Raw genomic sequence first — 22,458 nt, forward strand, 5'->3', positions numbered from 1 at the left:
CCCCTGACCAGAAACTGACCCCTTCAGGATGGCAAGAGTCTTGTGTCCCATGAGGGTCAGTGAGCCAAGCAGGTACCACTGCCCTCTGATGTCCTGGTGCTGCCAGCCTGACAGAGAATGTTTTTCTTTCCCAGTGAGAGGGAAGGGAAATGAGCTGTCAGAAAGCTCCAGCCTTGCTGCCTTGGCAGCCTCTTCTCTCCTTCCAGCCTCCTCCTCTAGGCTGCTTTACCAGGGCTGATGGTGTTCTGCCCAATTTGCAGTGCTCAAATGAAGAGCTGGTACTTGGCTTATCCTTTAGGTATTTTTCTCCCTTCCAGTGCCTAATGGGATGAGATTTTTATGCTGGGATTGTAGGGCTGTTTTATTGCATTTGTTTTTCCAACTGTCCCCTTCCTCAGGTGCTCCCCTGCTGCAGCATGTCCTAATGTTATCCTGCAGCCTCTCTTGCCCATGCCCCTATGAGCCATTTTAGGGAGGCTTGGATTTTGGTGGCAGTGCAGGCGGCTGTGGTGGGTGGCAGGTGATATCTTTAGCTATGAGTCACCCAAGATGTCTCTGTCTGTCCAGGTGCAGCACTGAGTTTTTCACGCTGCTGTGCATGATTTGGTTGTCTTTGCATGAGGTTCATCTGCTCAGTCTATGACTAGGATTAGAAATAAAGCTGGAACCTAATGTGGCACGTTAGCACCTCTGGTCTGCGCACATCCGAAAGGTTCCACTCCCCACACTGTGTCCCACAGGCACTGATAGGAGGATTTCCCAAGCTAGGTGCAGGATCATGGTATTTAATATGCCTTGATGTGTCCCTCTTCCACGATCTTGCTCCGTCTACTGGTGCCGTCATATATCCTAGCACCCCCAGCCTCCTGTAGCAGGAGATCGGCAGCACCACTGGGTATTGTGCCATGAAGCCCCTTCTCTGGGGATAGCGCTGCCTGTCTCAGTTGTGAGTGCTGTGTGCTTGACCTGGGACATCCAGAACCAAGGTGCAACAAGTCTGGGTAGCCCCAGCCCAGCCTTGGAAAGGGAACTTGCTGGGCAAGACAGTGTGTGTGCGCAGCAAACAGCTTTTCCTCTTCTTCTTAATGTTCCTGGATCAAGACTGATGTTTCTGCAGCCATTCAATACTAGGCATTTCCCCAAACCCCTCCTTTTCTGGGAAGAAGCTGCTGTACAGCTGTCAAACTTGAGGCCAGGGTGGAACATCCAGGTGCCTGGAGATGTCTGCTAAAGACAGGACATGTCTGGGATCACTCAGATTTGTTTGTCCTCTCTGTGAGAGGATGAACTTGAGTAAGGACGCTTGCTGTAGGATATATCACTTCCTGGGGAGGGTGCTCCACTTTAGACTGCTGTACTGCAGGACCTGATCCAGAATCACTGTGTGTCCCTCTGTGTGTGTGTCCAGAGGGGCTGGCCGTGGTGAAGGGACTGTTCAGCTTGTGGTGCAGGCAAGAGATGGGGCTCCAGGGCAAGTTGGGGGGCGTGCCTGAGCCATCTGACCGTTCCTGCTTGCTCTCAGGGGACATGCTGCGCCTACGCACGGTGCTGGAGGCCATCCAGAAAAACATCCACTCCTCCTCCTTGATCTTCAAGCTGGCTCAGGATGCATTCAAGATTGCTACGCCAGCCGACAGCAACTCTGACACGACACTGCTCAATGTGGCGCTGGAACTGGGGCTCCAGGTACGCGATGATGCTGGGGATGCTGGTGGCCCTTCTGCCCCTCTTGCTGTGGCAGCCATGCTGCTTATGGTCTTCCACCAAGCAGTGTGTCCCCTGTGGATGGAGTAAATTGATCCCTTCATGGTCCTGAGCAAGGGACCTCAGCCCTGGGAAGCCCCTGTGCTCACTGTGGTTTGGGTGGAGGTGAGGCAGTGCCAGGTAGTTGGTAGCCAGTTGAACCAGAGGGATTTTTGGGGAGCACTGCTCTGTTGGGTGGCCTCACTGGAGCCCGGCAGGGCAGCCAGTCACGCCAAGTTTGCCTCGCAGGTGATGCGCATGACCCTGTCCACGCTCAACTGGCGGCGGCGGGAGATGGTGAGGTGGCTGGTGACGTGCGCTACTGAAGTGGGTGAGTTCATGTGCACTGGGGATCTGGGCTGCATGCAGTGGGAGCAGGGTTGGGCATCGAGATCCTTGGGTCATGCCTACCCCTGAGCATCTGAGTTCTCCTGAGTCTCTCATTTCTTCTTGGGTAACTGAATTTACCTCAGAGCACCAGTTGACAGGGTTGGGACTGCAGCAGTGGCCGGTTTTGAGACTTGGATAGGTGCCCTGTACCTGGCCCAGGCCAGTGGTGGTCTCTGTGCCCTGTAGCATGGCAGTGTGGGTTGGCCTCTGCCTGTCCCCCTCTGCCTTGTCCCTCTTGGGGCAGAGGCAGCAGCTCAGCACTGCTGTGGGCTGTTTTTGCCCTGTCTCTGGGTCTCAGAGAAGCCTCATGAACTGAGTCAGGTTCCAGGGATATGCTGTGACACCAATGTTTTCTTGCAGGAGTGAGGGCCCTGGTAAGCATCCTGCAGAGCTGGTACTCACTGTTCACTCCCACGGAAGCCACCAGCATTGTGGCGGCCACAGTGATGTCCCACAACACCATCCTGCGCCTGAGCCTGGACTACCCACAGCGGGAAGAGCTAGCCAGCTGTGCCCGCACCCTGGCCCTGCAGTGCGCCATGAAGGACCCCCAGAACTGCGCCCTGTCTGCCCTGACCCTCTGCGAGAAGGACCACATCGCCTTCGAGACCGCCTACCAGATCGTCATTGACGCCGCCTCCACTGGCATGACCTACACCCAGCTCTTCACCATCGCCCGCTACATGGAACACCGGGGCTACCCACTCCGAGCCTTCAAACTGGCCTCATTGGCCATGACACATCTCAACCTGGCCTACAACCAGGACACGCACCCAGCCATCAATGACGTGCTCTGGGCCTGCGCCTTGAGCCACTCTCTGGGCAAAAACGAGCTGGCAGCCATCATCCCGCTGGTGGTGAAGAGCGTGCACTGTGCCACAGTGCTCTCGGACATCCTTCGCCGCTGCACCATGACAGCACCAGGGCTGGCCGGCATCCCTGGGCGCAGGAACTCGGGGAAGCTGATGTCCACTGACAAAGCCCCCCTGCGGCAGCTGCTGGACGCGACGATAAGCGCCTACATCAACACCACCCACTCCCGGCTCACCCACATCAGCCCACGGCACTATGGGGAGTTCATCGAGTTCCTCAGCAAGGCCAGGGAGACCTTCCTCCTGGCACAGGACGGGCACATACAGTTCGCCCAATTCATTGACAATCTTAAACAAATCTACAAAGGCAAGAAAAAACTGATGCTGCTGGTGCGAGAACGGTTTGGGTGAGCCCCGGCTCCTGCCATGCTCACTGGCAGGGTCTGGCCGCAGCACGGGGACTTGGGAGAGAAGAAGGAAGGAAAGTGGAGATCAGCTTCCCCCCATCGGCAGAGGCTGCTCTGTTCTGGTCTTCTGTTTTTGTTTTTGGTTTTTTTTTTTGTTTTGTTTTGGGTTTTTTTTTTTTTTTTTTTTTTTTTTTTTTTTTTTTTTTTTTTTTTTTTTTTTTTCTTTTAGTGTTACTCTTTCTTGGATTTAACCATTTCACACACTGAGAGGATCCAGAGATTCCTTGGGCACAAACCAAAAGGCAACCATGGGGAAAAAGGATGGTTTACTCAGCCCCCTGCCCTCCCTTGCCAATACCAAAAGCTAACCTGGAAATCTAATACCTCTTTCCTGAAGGACATGGTCGCTGGAGGGATACAAAGGTTGCAAAGTGAAAAATCTTTAAAATTATGTGGGGAATTTAATGAAACAAAAAAAAAAAAAAAAAAAAAAGGAAAAACAAGCAAAGAAACCTGCGACACTAGAACCTCATGCGTCACCAAAAGCGATGGCTTTGCAGAGCGCTTCTCCCGCCCGCCCGAGACATGCAAACTCCTCTATTTGTGAAGATACTTCAATAAAAACAAGTAAAAGTAACTGTTCTCAGGGATTGCTTACTAAAAGTAACACAAAAAAAAAGCATTTATGATACTGTAAATACTATAGTATATGTGTCAATTATTAAATTGTAAAGTTATAATTATTTATAATTCTGTCTTTTATTTGGGGGATACTTGAAATTGTTGTGGGCTGGGGCGATTATTTTTATTATTGCTATTATTATTATTGTTATTATTATTAAAACTATTATTTAAAAAACCCACACAAAACCACAGACAAAAAGAGGAGGAGGCACACGAACATTTCTCAGGTTCCCATGGCATCGTCAGCAGCAAGAAGGGTGTGGGGGGGAGGCGAACATCTACTCAACTCACAGCCCTGGGACAGACGGACGGACAGACGGACGGAGGAGCAGCAGCCCAGCAAAGGAAGGAACTTGGGGCAATGCTCACTCGGACACACGCAGATGCTGGCGATGGAGGACTCAGCCCATCACAGGGCAGGTGCAGGGTGTGAGTGCCTGGGCGCGGGCACCAGGGCTGCTGGCTTCAGGGGAGGGAGGGGCAGCCGCGTCACCTTCTGCACCGTTCCCAGCTCCGTGGTGCAGCTGACGCTCGGCCCTTCCCTGCTCACCTGGTGCTGGGGGCACACTTCCGCCCCGGGCTGGTGGCTCTTCAGTTTTGGTTCATTTCTTTGCCAGCAGGTTGGGAGGGCTGGGGGGGCCAGGGCCAGTCTGGATGATGACTTGTAGTTAGAGGACGTGCGCTAGTTATCTGCTGTCTGGTTTAATTTTTTGGCAAGTGACTTGTGTCCGCGCTCTGGCCAGGAACCCAATTGTACTCGGTCTGTGTCGCCACCGAAATAGCGGTCTTCAACCAGTCTCTCTTTTTTTCCTTCCCTTTTTTTTTTTTTTTTTTTTGCGTGCGTGTGTGTATGTGTGTGTGCGACCTCTTCATCTGATGTTTAATAATAAAAGGGATGAACGTTACTGCCTGTGTCTCTCCTGCCTTTCTCTGAAGTCAGGGGGTGTCACCACACTTGTGCAGAGCAGTGTCTCAGCCCCCTGTGGTAGCCAGCTCCTGTGCCCCAAAGAGGGAGACAGAGCAGGGACAAGGCACCACACTTGCTTCTGGGTGCAGCTCCCTGCCATGTACAATGTTAGCAGGTCCTTGCCCATGCTGGAGACACAGCCCTATCCACGCCAGCTAGACCAGCATTTCTCCGTGTCTTGATCCATCCTGCCACCAACCTGAACCAGTGAGTGTGCTGCAGCGTGCAATGGGGTGGCAAGGAGTTGTAACTCAGGGTTCCTGGGCTGCTTTTTGCAGGGTTTGCTGAGCCCCAGGCAAGCTTGGCCCTGAGGATCAGAGGAGATGGGGAGGTGCGCATGGGGGAACACACTAGGACTAGGGGGATGGTCCTAAAGAGGCTTTGGGAACTGGAGGAGGAGGGCCGTGGTGCCTTTGTTGCCATCCCAGCCAGTGTGGCAGGGTGCTGATGGTGCTGTGTCAGAGGTTCTCCTGCCATTTTGTCAGCTGTCTCCTAGGTGAGTACTGCTGGCTTTCCTAGCCCTTTGAGACTAGCCTGGGTTGAGGACACACTGCCCATTTCAACCTGAGCAGGACTGTGGGACAGCTGATGCTGAGTCTCTGCCAGTGGTGGGCTGTGAGCCCCAAGCCCCCAGGCTGTGGCCCTGCCAGCCTCAGGCAGCCCACCTTCCCTAGCAGGGCTGAGCACATCCATCCTCAGGGAGATAGCTGTTGTGTCCTGGGCTCACATCCTCTGTTGCAAGTGTGGGCACTGCAGCCTGGCAGGGAGAGGCATCCTCCACAATTTGCTGCCATCCCTGTTTCCCCATTTTGACCTGCAGGATGGGGCCCAGGGGCTCCCCCTCACCACACATGCTCCTCTAGCAGCCTGCCATGACTTCCCATCACCTTTGGGGCATACAGTTGCCCATCCCCCCAGCCAGAGCCACACGGCTGCTGCAGAGAAAGTCCTGGTTTAATGCTGCAGCCCAGCCTAGAGTGAGACCTGTGACAACACGGGTGACTGTGCCCAAACCAGAGTCCTGTCTCCAAGGCTCCAGGCTCAGCTGTGCTTGTTGATATGACGAGAATGAGTATGCACAGCTTCCACAAAGGCACCCACATGTTCAGGGTTCATGTCAGGGTAGAGGCCATGGCCCAGGTTGGCAATGTAGCGTTGGGTCCCAAAACTCTCCAGCATCTTCTTCACCAGCTCGCCAATCTTCTCCTGTAGGTATGGTAGGAAACCATGTGTCAGACCAGTCCAGCTCAGGGTATTTCACCCCCACCAGTCCCCCTCAGCTAGCCTGAGGGGATGCTGGGACATGAGCCAGTGCTGCAGGTAGAAGGCCTTTAACATAGGCTGGAATTAGCCCTAGTTGCTGGCACTAGCCATGGCTCACCTTGGGTGCATAGAGAGCACACGGATCCAGGTTCCCTTGCAGGGTAACATCTTTTCCTATCTGTGCACTGCAGCAGGAAGGAAGCATGAGTTGCTGCGTGTGGTACAGAGACTGAGGGCAGCCAGGTGCCTGCAGCCCCCACCACAGGCCCCCCAGGAGCCCTCAGCGCAGCCTTTAGAAGCTGTGGCATGGTGGACCAACTATCCCCAACTTTGGAGCAGCAATGTCCAGGCCTGGGATGCCTCAGGGCAGAGGAGGAGGTCAGAGTACCTGGTCTGGGATCCTGCCCAGACACCTGAGCCTTACCGAGCTTCTTGGGGCCGGATGGTCCAGTCGAGACCAACGACCTCATAACCAGCGTGGGCCAGGTCGCGCAGGGCGTAGTGTGCATCCTTGGCAAAGATGATCTGGGGAGGGAGGAGATGGGCAGCAACTGCTGTGGCTCAGATCTCTCTCCACAGGCTGGACTGAGGGAAGCAGCTACCAGGGGATGCACCCCTCTCCAGCAGCGCCCACATGTCAGGGTCAATCCAGTCAGCCCTGACTCACCATGGGCACCAGGGGCAGTGCCTCCTCCTTCAGCTTGCTCTTGACAGCCTGGGCAATGTCCCGGATGTAAGGCAGGGCAAAGTCCTGAAACAGCTCTGGGCCCAGATGCCCTGCATGGGACTCAAACAGCTGGAGTGCCTGCCAGGGACACAGAATCCTTTAGGCTGGAAAAGACCTTTAAGATTATTGAGTCTAACAACCCAGCACTGCCAAATCCACCAGTAAAGCATGTCCCAGGGTGCCAAATCTACTTGTCTATCAAATACTTCCAGGGATGGTGACTCAACCACTTTCCCATGGGATTGAGCGAGCAGCAACTCAGTTTCTCCTCCTCCTTCCAGATACTGGATCCTCTCTGCTCCCTGTCCCCAGTTCCTGCCTTCCTTCTTGGCCCTGTTCCCATATGCCCCAGGACACACCTGTGCTCCAGCAGCCACCTGCCCCACCAGGTAGTCAATGATAACGTCAGCCAGCAAGCGTAGCAGACGGTGGCTTGCCTCGGGGTGACGGTAGAGCCAGCTCTTGGCCTTGGCCATTGTAGTGGAGCCACCACCTTCAATCATGTAGGACATGAGCGTCCACTGTGGGGAGGAGTGAAGAGAGTGATGGAGATGAAAGAAGACACAAAGTCCCACTCGCAGTGCTGAAGGTAGGACCTGTGAGCACTCCAGAGCCTGGGGCACAGCTGCTCCTGCACTGAATGCCCCCATTACGTACCCATGTAGCACCCACAGCCTGGGGTGCCATAGCTGGTCTCACCCCAAGAGAGCAGAGGAGCCCATCAGGGAAACCCACACAGAAGAGCCACACTACTTACTGGTGCCCCCGAGAAGCCGATGAGGGGCACCTTGCCCTCCAGGCTGTGTCGTGTCAGTGTGATGGCCTGGAAGACATAACCTAACTCTGCGGTGACATCCACCTTCTGTCGAAGTTTCAGCAGATCCTCCACCTCCTTCAGGGGTTCTGTGAACGTGGGTCCTTTGCCAGGGACCATGACAACCTCCATGCCCAGCGCCTGGGGACAAGGGAGAATGGAGAAACAGGAATGGAGCAGCCCTGAATTCTGCCCTGTTACCAGCTGCTGTTCCCTGTGGCATTGGCCATGGCTCTTACCTGGGGCACCACCAAGATGTCAGAGAAGATGATGGCAGCATCCAGGGGGAATCGTCTTAGTGGCTGCACAGAGGAAAAGGCAACGTTAGTCAGGGGTTGCGACTGCCTTCCCATGGAGGATCTGGTCAAGCACATGAGGCAGTGGAGTCCCCAAGGGCTGCACAATTTACTGAGGCCATCCAGGATGGCCAGAATCAAGGTTTCTTCCCATCCCCATCTGGGCAGACAGAGGGGGACACACAGACCCCTGAGTGATGCTCACCTGCAGAGTCAGCTCACAGCACAATTTGGGGCTCCGGCAAGTGGCAAAGAAATCCTGTGACGCACGTGTCTCCCGAAACTCTACAAGGGACCACCACAAATGTTACCGGGTGCTTGCTGAGGTCCCCTGGCTACCCCCTGCTCACCTCCACCACTCACCTGGCAGGTACCTCCCTGCCTGCCGCATGCACCACACCGGGGTGTGCTCCGTCTCCTCCCCGCGCGCCGCGCGCAGGAACGTGTCATTCTTCAGCCTAGGGAAGCCTTTGGGGCTGCAGAGCAAAGAGCAGGTACAGGGTGTCACCCACGAGGGGGCTGGGTGCCCTGCCAGTCCCCCACGACTGGGGCAGAGGGTGGCAGAGTAAGCGGCTCGTCCCCACTCCCTGACCGCAGAAGAGGCTTGCGCCCAGCTGTGACACATGTGATAAACTCTCCCCACCACAGCCCAGGACTTCTTCCTGCAGAGGACCGTGGGCCCCGCGGGAGAGAGGCGGTGCGCTGCCCAGGGCCCGCGAGATTAAGTTATCGGGGCCACCAGTCGCTCCCGGCCGGAGAGATTTGGGACGAGCGGGACGCGGGGCGGGCAGTCCTGCATTCCCCCCGGTCTGTGCCAGGCCACGCGTCCCCAGCCTCCCCGTCCCAACCTCTCCGCTGTGAGGCTGCTGGAGTCCGGCCTGCACCGGCGAGGGGGACCCCGGAAACCGCGGGGCCCATGGAAACAAAGTCCCGAAAACCTCCATTTGGGACCAGGGACTCAACTAGCACACCAGCGGCCCTGCTGATCCCTCACAGTGCAGGATCACCCCCTCCCTCCCCGCCCAGAGCTCCGCCAGGGACCCAGTACTGGACTCTTGTGCCAGCACCATAATCCCAGAGCCACTCCAGTGCCTCAGCGGTGTCCCCAGAACCACACCGGTGTCCCCAGAGCCACACCAGTGTCCCCAGTACAGGACCTCAGCGCGAATGCACTATCCCCATTGCTCCCACAGTGCCAGACCGCCGTTCCCAGAGGCACACCAGTATCCCCCGTGCAGGCGCCGAAACATGACCCCGTTACCACACTAGGAAGGAACGCAGGCCTGCCCGGTCCTCGGTTACTCACAGGAGCCGCTCGCCACCCTCCATGCTCCTGAGCCGCCTCCCGGCCCCTCCGTTGCCTCCCGACGCGGTGCGGTGCGGTCCGCCCCGTCCCACCCCCACCCCGCCCCGTCGGCGCCGCCATCTCGACGTAGTCCCGCCTCTCTTCCCGCCGCCATCTTGCCCCGCCCCCCGCCCGGCTTCCTGCCCCTCCGTACGCTGCCATCTTGCCCCGCTCCTTGCTCCTCTGTACGTGTCACGGGCGCCGCCATCTTGCTCTGCGCCCGCCTCGCCGGGCGCCGCCATCTTGCCTGTCGGCGGGCGGGGTTCGCCGTAAACCGGAGCGGCGCGGAGCCGGTGGCCGGAGCGCGATGAAGGCGGGCGGGGAAGCGCCGCACCAGGTGCTGGGCCGGCTGCGGTTCCTGCTGCAGTGCAGCGAGTGCTTCCGCCGCGCCCGGGCGCTGCCCGCCGCGCTCTGCTACGTGCCGCGGGAGGTGCAGTACAAGATCTGCAAGGACCCCTCGGCCGCCGCGGCCGCCGCCGCCCGCAGCCTGCTCAGCGTGTGGGACAGCCCGGGGCCGGCGCGGGGCGGCAAGCGGGCGGCGCGGGCCACGATCGAGGTGCGGAAGGGCGGCTGCCTGCGCGCCACCGGCGAGGAGTACTGCAACAGCGCCGGCCTCTGGGTCAAGCTCAGCAAGGTAACGCGGGTGCGGCGGCCCGCGAAGGGCCCGGCCCGGCCTCGCCTGACCGCCGGCTGTCCCCACAGGAGCAGCTGGAGGAGTACCGGAGCGGCTGCGATCTCGAGGAGGGATGGGTGCTGGTGTGCAAGCATGCCGACGGCGGGGACCGGCTGGTGCCCGTGGAGTCCACGGAGCGGATCCAGCGGCAGCAGCAGCTGTTCGGGGTGGATTACAAACCCGTCATCAGGTGCGGGGCCGCCGCGGTGTCCCGCTGGGTCCCCGGGAGCGCGGAGGTGCTCACCTCTGTGCGGGGTCGGGATGCTTCCCCACGGCCCCTCCTGCCATAGGCTAGGGAACCCCCGGCTGCTTGGACAGGTTTCATGGAAGTGAGGCAAGAGGGGTGCCGGATGTGGAGTGAATTTGGTTTGACTCGGGCACTGTGCTTGTCACATGCCCAGTGGAGTGTGGAAGGAGTAGACATGGTTGGAAAGGAAAGGGCAACATGATGCTGGAGGCGATGAAGGATGGAGTACGGTGGGGCTTTAAACCCAAATCTTCCCCTTATAACTACTCCTCGATCACCAACTTCTTGTTCCTCCTGGGATGTTCTCACTCCACTTCTCTGTGTTTCAGATGGGAGCAGGTGGTGGATCTGACATACTCCCTGCGCCTCGGAGCAAAGCCCAGGCCCATGGAGCAGGATGAGGCTGCAGTAGAGAAGCTTAGGTATGAACTGTTTCCTGGCTTCTGCTATGATGGGGGACAAGCCCCTGTCTCTTGTGACTGCCCAGACAGCCGTCTCCTGCTGACCTGGGGGAGAGGGGGGAAGATGGGCAGCTCTGCACAGCACAGTCTTGTCCTAGATATACCTGCAAAAAGCAGGAAACTGAGCAAGGCAAGCAGGATGTGGACCTTCCTTTTTTGACCCATTAGCCTGGCTGCCTCTGGCTCTCCAGACCCAGTAATCACTTTCCCTGCTAGGTTTGTGCCCCCAACATGGACTTATGAATGTGATGAGGACCTGGTGCATTTCCTGTATGACCACATTGGGAAGGAGGATGAGAACTTGGGCAGTGTTAAGCAGTACGTGGACAGCATCGATGTCTCGTCCTACACGGTGGGTTAAAGGGACAAGGCTACATCAGCCCCACTGTGCCATGGGGCTGGGGAGCATGGGTAGTGCTTGCTGTGCTGCTCTGGCCTGGACTGCACTCTGTTTGAGGATGTGGGAGAAAAACCTGGGGAGTATCATGCAGCATGTTGTATAATGTGGCCCCTGGAGGGACAGTGGTTTGAGAAGCCAGTGCTAATATTAGCTGCAAAGCTGATGTTAGCAGGGGGTTTGCTACTCTGTGCTGTATGTGTGACCCCAGAGCACCTCGGAGGGTCACCCCCAGTGTCCTGTGGGCTCTGCACTCCTGGTGTCTACCCACAGCCCAGCAAAGGGAACATGCCAATGTGATACCCTCTGACACTAAGGTTCATGATGAAAGTAACCACTAAAGAGAAGTTGATCCTACACTCATCTGATCTTCGTTCCATTCATTTGCCCTCTTCCAGGAGGACTTCAATGTGTCATGCCTGACCGATAGCCATGCTGACACATACTGGGAGAGTGATGGGTCCCAGGGCCAGCACTGGGTGCGGCTCAACATGAAGAAAGGCACCATTGTCAAGTGAGTAATCTCTGTCTGCCCTGCATGCTGGCTAGTGACTGAGGCAAGCTTTGCCACTCCCTCTCTGCCTGAATGTTATGGCCCAAATTCGCCCTGCGCTCCTTGCCCCTCAGCCCTTTCGCTGGCTCTGAGCTTGAAGTGGTTTTAGCATTGTCACAGGTACCTGGGAATCCCAGCTTGGTAAGAACATGACCAAGTGATGAGAAGGAATAGTGATAGGTGTTCAGATGCAATTGCCCTCTCCTTAATGTCCTGCTTCCCTTTGCAGGAAGTTGCTGCTGACAGTGGATACCACTGATGAGAACTTCATGCCCAAGCGGGTCGCTGTGTATGGGGGCGAGGGGGACAACCTGAAGAAACTGAACGACGTCGGCATTGATGAGTGAGTTGTGTGGAGGTGCACAGGGTGTCATGGCTCTTGCAGGGGCCCAAGCTGCTGAACACTGGCCTTAAGAAGTCATGCAGTACAAGCCAGGCTCTCTGGGATGTGGGTTCACTCTGCCTACAATAGCATGGTACAGTCAGCAGGGCTCTCCTCATCCAGTTGTGGGACACATCAGAATCATGGTAGCTGGACCTGAGTCACCAGCAGGTTCAGGCATTCAGCTGGATTTGTAAGCAAGAACTGAGTTCTTGCCATAGGCTCCCATTTCAAAAGATGCAAACTGTCTTCCCTTACAAGTGTCCAAGTAGATTTTGGCAGGATGGGCGAGGGAACAGTCCTTTAATCCTCATCTGTTCTGTGTTTGCAGGAGTTATATTGGGGACGTGTGCATCCTTGAGGACATGACAACACACCTACCTGTCATCGAGATCCGGATTGTGGAGTGCAGAGGTAGGGCTGGCTGTTGTGGCCACATCTATAATGCACCTGTAAAATACTGTCCATTAAGAGTTTGTTCTGTGACTTGTACTTCTTCTCCCTGTGGGCTGTTTTAGATGGGATTCAAAAGAGCCATGGGAAACTCCTGGGAGATCTGAAGTTTTGCAAGTTCTCAGCTTTCATCCTATCTTTCTCTGCCTTCAATTATTTAATTATTTTTCTCCTGTAAATGCCCTGCTTCTTCTTCACAGAGGTATTTGAAGCTCTCAGTGCCCAGCACCAGAGCTGGTGGAGCTGGTACTTTCCTACTGTTTTTGCTTATAGACCTACACTTTATTTAAGGCTTGCTTTCTTGTGATCTTGGCATATCATCCATGGTCTTCCTTGGCAGATGATGGGATTGATGTTCGTATCCGAGGCATCAAAATCAAATCCTCCCGACAGAGGGACTTGGGGCTCAGTGCTGACATGTTCCAGTTGCCCAGTTTGGTGCGTTACCCTCGCCTAGAAGGGACTGACCCTGACCTGCTGTACCGACGGGCCGTGCTCATTCAAAGGTACTTTGTGGAGGGGAGCAGACAGGTGCCATTGCCTGCAGGGATTGATGCCATCTCCAACATGTACATGGCTGGAAGCTGTAAAACTATGACACTCCTTTTGAGACAGATGTCCTGGACACTGGAGAAAATAGCAGTCATTTGGGAACAAAGTGGGCTCTCTGGGGTGGCTCCCTTATGCTTTCTGAGGAGTTCTGTAGCTCAAGTTTAGTGTCTTGTATGTCACAAGCACAACATATCTATGCAGTGTCGGGGGCAGGTATATGCAGAGTCACTTGTAAGGGATGCAAAATCTCTGCAGTGCCCAGGGAGTGGGAATTTATTACCAAAGGCTCCATGATGTAAAATACTATTCTGGGTTTGGTTTGGGTCAGTTATTTTTCTGCTTGTGTTCAGGGGTGTATGGTCTGGAATAGACTTGTGCAGTTCCCTATCACTCCTTGTTGCAATACCTTCTTCTTTGGGATTTAGGTTCATCAAGCTCCTGGACAGTGTCCTGCATCACTTGGTGCCAGCCTGGGACCACACTGTTGGCACATTCAGCAAACTCAAGGTGAGCAGTTTGCTCTGGTTCTTGTTGGGGCCTCAGTCTGGCAGGGTGATGGTGCTCGTGCTGTGGCAAGGGAGGCAGCCAGGGCTTGTTGCCTTTAAAGCAGCTGGAGGGAAATACCTTCCTGAGCTCAAGTCACTAACACTGGGAAAGGTGATATTGTTTATTTTCCTGCTAAACTGCTGATGTAGAAGCATGTGGGCTAACCAGAACATTTCACCCTCAAAGGGACTTGGATCATAGCAGCACTGGGCATGCAAGCTGGACCACATCCCCTCCAAGATCTCAGGCCAGGACGCTCTGTTCCTGTGCTGCCTGCCAGCAGCTTTGAGCTGGCTTGTCCAAACATCAAGGCATTTACCAGTAACATTCTTCCTGACTTTAATAAGCTTTTGCTTTTCATCCTTTACATAGTGCTGAGTACATCCCTCCAGTTGTCTGTTTTCCTTATATCCTCTCCAAGAATATACATGCTGGACATTACCAGCCCTATTCTGTGTGTTTCCAGGCCTAGTGTCAGAAAGCACTGTAATTCCCGTGCCAGGTCAACACGGACCCAAAGCATTTGAGGATTTTTATTTGTTTAGAGGAACTGGCTTTGATTACAACTAAAAGGGATAGTAAGACCAATGTTATGGTGAGGGTGAGGGAGAAGGAGGCTCTAAGCAACACTAGAGTGTTAGCATCAGATGACAGCTGGTGGATTGAGGGCTGAGCTTATCTCCCTTAAGCCAGAATGCAGAATCTTTCAGAGGCAGAGGGGGAGCAAATACTGTCAATGAGAATGTGTCCGTGTAGGAAGGCCCTGGGAAAGGGAGAAACCTGGAGCTGTGATGGCTTCAGCAGAAAGTAGGTGACACGTTTTGTGCATCCCTGTTGGCAGCACATCAAGCAGTTCTTGCTGCTGTCCAAGAAGCGCACAGCTCTCATTACCCAGTGTCTGAAGGACTCGGAGACCAGCAAGCCCAACTTCATGCCAAGGCTCTACATTAACCGACGCCTGGCCATGGAGCACCGGGACAACCCTGCCTTGGACCCCAGCTGCAAGAACGCTGTCTTCACCCAGGTACTGTCCCTGCTGCTCTGGGGAGAGTGGGGCATCCCCAAATCAAAATGATCTGCACCAAGATGAGTGGAAGAGAGAGCTTGGAGCTGGAGACAGACCAAGCCTTCAAGGCGTCTTCACGTCACTCACAGGCTCTATAATTACAATGTGCTGATGGTCCCATAAGGAATAACATCTAGGAGCAATTTGGGGTCTCTGAGTTGAAATCTGTACTCTATCCTGACTGCTCTCTGTGGCATGTTGTTAGTGGAGAGTGTAACAATCCTGTTGAACTAAAAAGGCAGTAAAGAATTCTTGTGTGACAGCAGTCAAGTAGCTGCATGGAGTTCTGTGTCATGGTTTTACAGCAATGCTGATCTTCCTATGTGCGTTCTCTCCCAACCTCCAACAGATCTGGGGCGCTGTGTGTGCACAAACACCCCAAACTGTTGTGAGACTACTTGATATGTTTGATGTACCTGCCTTCATGTGGCACCAGTTCCCCTGGAGGGGGGATACCAACCTTGATTGTCTCTGCTTGTTGCAGGTCTATGAAGGCCTGAAACCCTCAGACAAGTTTGAAAAGCCTCTAGATTACAGGTAAGCAGTGTCTCAGGAAGGGAAGGCACCATGCGGTGCTGGGAGCTGTGTCCTGTTACAGCAGGGTGTTTGGGAAGCCCATCTCCTGTACTCTGGAGAGGGTTTGCTAGGACAGGAGCCAGCTCAGCCATGGGATCAGAGCCTGTTCCCCAAGGTGTCACCTCTGTACTGAGGATGCAGCTGTCTCTGGAGATTAAGATCTTGTCCTGTCCTAAACTCAGACCGTTCCACCCTAGTCCCTTGATGTCCCTGCTGTGCCTGTCCCAGCACCTCTTTGGCTTTGAGCAGCACCTCAGGTGATGCCTGGTTCTCCACAGGTGGCCGTTGCGTTATGACCAGTGGTGGGAGTGCAAATTTATCGCAGAGGGCATCATCGACCAAGGTAGGGGCTGCAGGAGGTCAGAGCTCCTCTGGAGCAGCTGGGGACTGATGAGGTTACTGTTGCTGTAGGTGGTTTTGTTTGGTTCCAGTGTTAATTCCCATGGAGGAGAGAGGGAAGGCAGGTTGCCTTGTCCTGCCACCTCTGGCTGTGTCCCAGATAAAGAGTGCTGTTTGCTGGGAGGGGGACCAAACTGGACCAAACTTCCATTAGTCATTAACAGCAGCTTTATGAAGCCAGTGATCCTTCTGGCTGTTCTCCACAGGCCAGGCAGGGATGTTATTTCTCTTGTCTTACTTTCTCTAGTGCCATAAGGCTCTAACAGGAGCCTTCTGCTCAACTGAGGGCCAGGTTGGACCAGAAATCCTCATCTTTGCTCCATAACTCTTGAGGATCAGCACATGGGGGGTTCACATCACTAAGAATGCCCTTCTTTTGGGGTTGCAGGTGGTGGTTTTCGGGACAGCCTAGCAGACATGTCAGAGGAGCTGTGCCCCAGCTCAGCAGACACCCCTGTGCCTCTGCCCTTCTTCGTGCGCACATCCAACCAGGTGCTGTGCATTGGGATGTTTGGGGCAAACCCTTCCATGCCTGCCAATCTAGCACTGTCCCTGTCCCCTTGCATGCCAGGGACATACCTACTTTAAGCTTTTCTTTGTGAGGGGTTGGGTAGTTTGCTTTGTGGCATTTCATTTTAGAATATGCTGACAAGTGCCAGTCTGTCACTGGGAATATTGCCAAGGGGAATGAGGGGTTTAGCCTGCTTCTGCTGTGAAAAGTGCCCAGAGGCATGGCAGGAGTAGTTTGTGGTGTTTCATGCTGTGCTGAAATTATGACGTGGAGTTTTGCCTCTCACTCCTGCAGGGTAATGGCACTGGAGAAGCCAGGGACATGTATGTCCCCAACCCCTCTTGTAAAGACTTCCCAAAGTACGAGTGGATTGGGCAGATCATGGGAGCAGCTCTGAGGGGCAAGGAATTTCTGGTAAGTTTTCAACCCCATCCCTCTAAGAAGATTTTTTTTTTTTAATAGCCTTCTCCTGCAGCCTGTCTTAACAGGATCATGGCAAGGCTCTGTGGTCACAAACTGGGAAAAGAAGTATTTGGGACCAAGCAGTTTGGAGAACTCACAGCCTGAGTTTTGGGGAATGATGCTGAGAGCTTGGGAGATAGTGTTTGGTTTCTACTCAGCTATGATGAGCTCTGCATGTAGAGGGGGAAGTAGGGAAGCCTCTTTCTGTCTGCATTGTTGAGTCCTATCTTCATCTTTGGGGAGGTCTCATTTTGACACAGACTCAATAAAATCTCTTTTCTTCTTCAGGTCCTGGCTCTTCCTGGCTTTGTATGGAAACAGTTAACAGGGGAAGAGGTCAGCTGGAGCAAAGACTTCCCTGCTGTGGACTCCGTGTTGGTGAGAGGGACTGGGAGGCTGTGCCTATCCTATTCCTTGTGGCACTCAGCAAGGTGCTGATTTGTGTCCCTGTCCTCATGTACTTGCTTCCTTCTGTGATATGTCAAATAAACACAACAAAGGGCAACTTTTAGCTATAAGGATGCACCAAATGCTCTTATAGAGATGTAGCCATGTGACTGCTGCTTCAAGCATGCAATGGCCCAATGTCTGCTAAACAGCTGTAGGGCAGCATATCCCATGTTGTGTCACTGTCACTTGTCTGGGAAGCAAGAAGATGAGGACTTGGGCACATCACTGCTCTCTGGCCATCTCTCTAACATGCACTTACTTGGTGCCTGGACAGGTGAAGCTCCTGGAAGTGATGGAAGTCATGGATAAAGACACCTTTGAGTTCAAATTTGGGAATGAGCTGACCTACACAACAGTGCTGAGTGACCAGCGCATGGTGGAGCTGATCCCCAACGGCAGCAACACCGCTGTGCGCTACGAGGACCGCAAGGAGTTCATCCGCCTGGTGCAAAAGGCTCGGCTGGAGGAGAGCAAGGAGCAGGTGACACTGTCCCACCCTGTGGCTGGTCACTGCCTCCCAGAGACTTGCCCCCCAGCCTGTTTCTGGTAAAATGCACCATGGTTAGCGTCCCTGTGCTCATTAGGGCAATGGTATCCAACCCTTTCAGTGGGGTCCTGGAGCCTATGGAGCTGTTGAGAAGCAAAGTGGCTTCTAGTAGCACGGGTGATAGGGTGTTTTATTCCCAGCTCTGACACAGGCTTTCTGAATGAACAGGGATGCATTTCTTTGGTATTGTGTCCTGTTCATTCAGGTTCCTTGGAGCATGTGCTGAGCAGTCACATGGCTTGAATCCAGTAGAGTTCCTAGGCTCAACCATGAGTCAGGGAAATGGGCAGGACATGCTGCTTACCTGCTTTGTCTCCTTTTCAGATCATGGCCATGCAGGCTGGGCTGCTGAAGGTGGTGCCCCAAGCTGTTCTTGACCTCCTTACATGGCAAGAGCTGGAAAAAAAGGTCTGTGGAGACCCTGAAGTCACAGTGGATGCCCTGAAGAGGCTCAGTAAGTGAAGGGCTTTGCTGAAAACTCCTGCTGAAAGCAAGATTGTCTTCTGTCTGTGCTGGCACAAGGAGAAGTGTGGGAGGCCAGTATTAGCCTTTCTTAAAGTGAGAATATGGTCCTGTGTCTTTCTTACCTTTAGCTGGGTGCTAATGGGGACAGGAGTGTCCTTTGACTCCATCCTGGGCCTCATGGTAGAGGCTGCCAGTATCTGAGCCCCTGTGGAGCTGAGATGTGGATCTGGCTGCACTTCCTGGGAGGGGGCTGACTATAGATGTTTCTTGCTCCTTGGGTCTATGTGGTCACACCCTGCAGGCAACCACTGCCAAAGAGGGAGGAGCTCAGATCTTTATTAAACTTTTTTCTGTATCCTTTGTTACAGCCCGGTTTGAGGACTTTGAGCCACAGGATACCCGTGTTCAGTACTTCTGGGAAGCACTCAATAACTTCACCAATGGTGAGCCATGACAGCTCCTGCATGCTGGCTGGGAGCGGGGAGGGAGACCACTCAAGGAAAGCAAGCAGCTAGGCTGAAGGGACTGCTTGCTAGTGCTGGGGGTACCTAGAAGCAGCTGTACTGCATCTCACATCCCTCTAGGGTTTGCTGATGCCTTTGCTTTTCCTTCACAGAGGATCGCAGCCGCTTCCTCAGATTTGTCACAGGCAGAAGTCGCCTTCCAGCACGGATCTACATCTATCCAGACAAGATGGGGTAAGTCCATTCTTCTGTAGACTGTAAGGCTGACAGATCCCACACCAAAGGGGTGGGTTGTCTGGGCTCCCTGCCTTGCTGGCCTGCTGGTTCTAACCAGTTTGTCACCTTCTCCCCAGCTCAGAGACAACAGATGCTTTGCCAGAGTCATCCACCTGCTCCAGCACTCTCTTCTTGCCCAACTATGCCACGTAAGTTTTGGTGCTTCCCTGTGTCTGGAGGACTGTGTGTGGGCTCTCTCCTTGGTGCTGACCCATGGGGCCCATCACTTTGCCTCACTTATATCCCCTGCCTGTCTCACATGGCTGCTGAGTTTCTCTGCGAGCCCCTGGTGAAACATATCCTCCATTTCAGAAAACATCTTGTCCTCTCAACTGGCAAATGCAGCAATAGCAGCTCCTCCTTATCTTTTTTTTTTTTTTCCTTCCTGCCATCCCTAGAGCCAAGGTATGTGAAGAGAAGTTGCGCTATGCTGCCTATAACTGCGTGGCCATTGACACAGATATGAGTCCATGGGAAGAGTGATGTTGCAGCCTGACCAAGCAGCACGGACAATTGTTCAAGGAAACCATGCAGTGGGAAGCATTCCCTTGTCCCCACGGGATGTGTATATATAATAAATATATGGGTGTGAAGCCTGGCTCCCAACAGTTGACATGAAGGGTTGGGTTTTCAACAGGGTGGGAGCTATCTTGGATTGTAAATGTGATTGCCATGATGGAACCCTGGCTGAGCCCTTATGCATCAGAAAGGTCTGGTGGGCTTTTGTAATGAGTTTCTTCTCCACGTCATCTTGTAGCTCCACAATGCTCACTCCTTCCAAGCTGCACTTTGCTCAAACAAAAGTGAGGTAAGGGGACAAAGCTGCACAGCAGCTCACAGCACAGGACAGAGAGCTGTGAGCTGCTGCTGAGACTATGGGGTGGCCAAGATGCTCAGCATGTGCTGACCATACTCTGTTGCCTTGTTCCTGCTCTCACATGAGGTCAATGGAAATTAGATCATTCATCTAGGATTAAGGAAAATGGGGCAGTCTGGTGGCAGGTGCTGCAGGGGTGCCTTTGGCCACCAGGTGTCATAACAGACCTGCACAGGAGGACTTGGGTGATTCCAAAGAGACTCCCATGCTTTTACATCACACAAAATCTGAGTTACTGTCGTTCCTGGCACCTCTTGCATAGCAGCGACTGCTGGGAAAGCGGCTTCCTCACAGTGAGTGGGAACCGTCTGCTTCCCTTTTGATCTTTTAGTTCTGCATCCAGCATGCTGGTGGCCTGGCAGCTGTTCTCCCAGGCTCTTTGAGCCTCAGTTTACCCCTGAATGGCAGTATTACAACTAATCTATTCTAGTTCTCATGGAGATCTGCCATCAGGGCCAAGTTCATCTTCCAGACTGCAGAGGTTAAAGCAATAGCAGGCATGGCAGTGCCAGGCTCTCATCCATGGGAAAGGACATGGAGGTTTCAGGTGAACAGGAAAAGCATTTGCCCTAGGACAGTGTGGAAACTGGATATCAAGAGTTGGAGCTCCTTGAGCAGATGGACACGTGCTCTGTGAGTGAGGAGTGGGCAACTTCACAACTATTTGGAAATACTTGTGGATCTTCCCAGCTCTGGGCAGGGCTGGTCATTGCCTAGCACTGGGAGCTGCTCGATGTTAGTGTACATTTATTCCTCCAGCTCTATCTTCAGCCTGTGTGGTCTGTTGGACCTCCACTACTGTGAGTCACAGAGTCATTGGGGCCGCACTGGAGCAGGGCTGATGCTGTGAGTTAAGATTTCTCCTGTCTTAATGTTTCATGGCTTTTTATCCTCTGTTGAAGGACTCTGTCATCCAGAAATCACTTCCAATTGTAAACAAAGTCCTTCCCTTCATGAGTTTCTTTTGAAACATGTATTCCTAGATCTGCTGAGGAGGGTTGTTGCTAAAAGGGATGTAGGACCAGGAAGGAGCGTGTGCTGCCATCTCCTGCATCCTGGTGATTGGAGAGAGCACAGGGTGAATTAGGGAAGCTGTTTATGGCAGCCCTTGCCTGCAGCAGGGCCTTTCATGCACAGCTGGAGTGTTGTGAAGGAGGAGGTCTTCTGTAAATCCTAGAACTGTCTCAGAATTGATCTCTGTGGCTTTGTGGCTGATTTCAACCACCAGTGTGAATGGGAACAAGAGCAGAACCAGTGCGATACTTTTCCATGCTGGTGGCTGAGTCACTTCCTAGGGTGTCTGTTTTAAATGGGCATGAGTAAACTGGTGAAAGGACTTTGATCTGCTGGCTTGCCCTCAGTCAGGAGTGTTGAGGAAGGAGCCTGCAGCAGCGAGCTGGGATTTAAAATAAGTCATCTGAAAAGGGACTGACATTGGGATGGAATTGATACTGCTTTTTCCAACCTTGTCCTCTTGCCTGTATCGGACATCAGCAGGAGGACACATTATTTACTGAGCAGAATTAGAAGCAGCAATAAAATAGATTCCTCTCTTTATCGCTGGGCAGGGGTTGGTTGGTAAGTGGTTCAGGGTGGGATGGATAAGATGGCCCTAGTCTTTGGTGGAGGGTGAGCTGATGTCACCCATTGGAATGGGCAGGTAGGAGCCAGCTAGAGCTGCTTGGGCTGATCAGTTGTGGGGGAGCAAGCACCTCTGGCTCCCCTGCCCTTGGAAGCAACTGAAGGAGGGTAACAGGTAATTACAGAGGTATACCCACAACACTTCAGGTTTCTCACTGAGATATGTTTAGACTTCTCTATTCCCTCTCATTACCCATGTACACAGCCCCAGCCTTCCATGATGAGGAGAGAGCTGCTGTGCAAGGCAACACTGAGAGCAGAACCTGTCTGAAGTGGTGAGATCCTTCCCTAGAAGCATTGTGGTACCTCTATCTTTGGAGATGTTCAAGACTTCTTGTACAGCCCTGGACACTGTGATCAACCTTCCAGTCTCATCATGCTGGCTTTAGATCTAGGCCCTCCCTAACCTGAAGCACTTGATGAACTATGTAGTTATCAACTAGTTTTTTTCCCACGTTTCCTGCATTTCTCTACTCTTCCTTCCAGCAAGGTCTTCTAGCATCTGAGACCTCTTATTCCTTGCTGCCCAAGGGCTTGCTGGAACTCTGGGGAAAGGATCTCGCTGGTGACCAGGATTTCTGTTTAAAAGATACTTGAAGTAACAGGACCCTGGTCCTAGCAGAAAGGGAATCACCCAGGATGGTGTGGATTTAACTCCTACAAGCATACTGAGAAAAACATGTTTTACCACATAAACCATTGTTTTACTATCTATTTTGTGTTATCACCGTATGCATGTTGGAGAATTGCAGCAGTTGCCACTGTGGTGGTGTACAGGGTTGGAGAGACCTGTGAAGGCCCCTCTAGTAGGGGGAGGAGCCCATTGCAGCAGTGAGATTGTTTGGTGTGTGGTCAGAGGGTCTGGAAAACATGGCTGCTGTGGAACAATGCCAAGATAACCCACTGATTGTGCTGTTCAGTTTGCTGTGCAAAGGTAATCTGGGAAGGGGGAGCTGGGAGCTGGCCTGGATGTCCTCTGCGTGGTCCTCTCATCTGCAGTGTTTTAAAGCCA

General features: G+C 53.5%; 3 protein-coding genes across 5 annotated transcripts in view; 2 read left to right on the forward strand and 1 right to left on the reverse strand.

The window, feature by feature from the left end:
• ZSWIM5 (zinc finger SWIM-type containing 5) overlaps positions 1–3,852 on the forward strand; it is a 97,484-nt gene extending 93,632 nt beyond the window's left edge. Inside the window, exons 12-14 of the mRNA XM_053950510.1 lie at positions 1,523–1,686; positions 1,993–2,074; positions 2,494–3,852. Of these exons, the coding sequence (XP_053806485.1) occupies positions 1,523–1,686; positions 1,993–2,074; positions 2,494–3,356 (1,109 nt within the window). The 3' untranslated portion in view covers positions 3,357–3,852. The remainder of the gene's footprint in view (positions 1–1,522; positions 1,687–1,992; positions 2,075–2,493) is intronic.
• Positions 3,853–5,939: 2,087 nt separating this feature from the next.
• On the reverse strand, positions 5,940–10,437 carry UROD (uroporphyrinogen decarboxylase). 3 transcript variants are annotated; one of them, XM_053950514.1, is made up of 10 exons: positions 10,366–10,437; positions 8,467–8,579; positions 8,309–8,388; positions 8,047–8,109; positions 7,751–7,948; positions 7,353–7,514; positions 6,934–7,071; positions 6,691–6,791; positions 6,385–6,451; positions 5,940–6,209 (listed from the first exon to the last, which is right to left on the reverse strand). In XM_053950514.1, exons 1-10 carry the CDS (start codon positions 10,407–10,409, stop codon positions 6,045–6,047), a joined length of 1,131 nt encoding a protein of 376 aa, XP_053806489.1. In that variant the 5' UTR covers positions 10,410–10,437; the 3' UTR covers positions 5,940–6,044. The 3 variants fall into 3 exon arrangements, with proteins under 3 accessions (XP_053806489.1, XP_053806490.1, XP_053806491.1); XM_053950515.1 differs by lacking the exon at positions 10,366–10,437 and adding an exon at positions 9,603–9,688; XM_053950516.1 differs by lacking the exon at positions 10,366–10,437 and adding an exon at positions 9,410–9,513.
• HECTD3 (HECT domain E3 ubiquitin protein ligase 3) lies at positions 9,756–19,521 on the forward strand. The gene is made up of 21 exons (XM_053950511.1): positions 9,756–10,082; positions 10,151–10,311; positions 10,698–10,790; positions 11,046–11,181; positions 11,625–11,740; positions 12,009–12,122; positions 12,493–12,575; positions 12,955–13,120; positions 13,592–13,673; positions 14,554–14,736; positions 15,263–15,315; positions 15,633–15,697; positions 16,142–16,245; positions 16,559–16,678; positions 17,015–17,104; positions 17,451–17,657; positions 18,048–18,177; positions 18,557–18,631; positions 18,805–18,886; positions 19,006–19,077; positions 19,327–19,521. Exons 1-21 carry the CDS (start codon positions 9,756–9,758, stop codon positions 19,409–19,411), a joined length of 2,544 nt encoding a protein of 847 aa, XP_053806486.1. The 3' UTR covers positions 19,412–19,521.
• Positions 19,522–22,458: the final 2,937 nt, after the last annotated feature.

This window comes from Vidua chalybeata, chromosome 9 (assembly GCF_026979565.1).
Source record: "Vidua chalybeata isolate OUT-0048 chromosome 9, bVidCha1 merged haplotype, whole genome shotgun sequence".
NCBI lineage: Eukaryota > Metazoa > Chordata > Aves > Passeriformes > Viduidae > Vidua > Vidua chalybeata.

Coding starts and splice junctions, on each gene's coding strand:
- HECTD3 (XM_053950511.1), top strand. CDS start 9,756: ATGAAGGCGGGCGGGGAAGCGCCGCACCAGGTGCTGGGCCGGCTGCGG. Junction 17,105..17,450: donor CTGCTGTGGACTCCGTGTTG/GTGAGAGGGACT, acceptor GTGCCTGGACAG/GTGAAGCTCCTGGAAGTGAT. Junction 19,078..19,326: donor TTCTTGCCCAACTATGCCAC/GTAAGTTTTGGT, acceptor TGCCATCCCTAG/AGCCAAGGTATGTGAAGAGA.
- UROD (XM_053950514.1), bottom strand. CDS start 10,409: ATGGCAGGAGGGGCCGTGGGGAAGCATCCCGACCCCGCACAGAG. Junction 8,580..10,365: donor CATCCCGACCCCGCACAGAG/GTGAGCACCTCC, acceptor TTTGCTCTGCAG/CCCCAAAGGCTTCCCTAGGC. Junction 6,452..6,690: donor ATCCGGCCCCAAGAAGCTCG/GTAAGGCTCAGG, acceptor TTCCTGCTGCAG/TGCACAGATAGGAAAAGATG.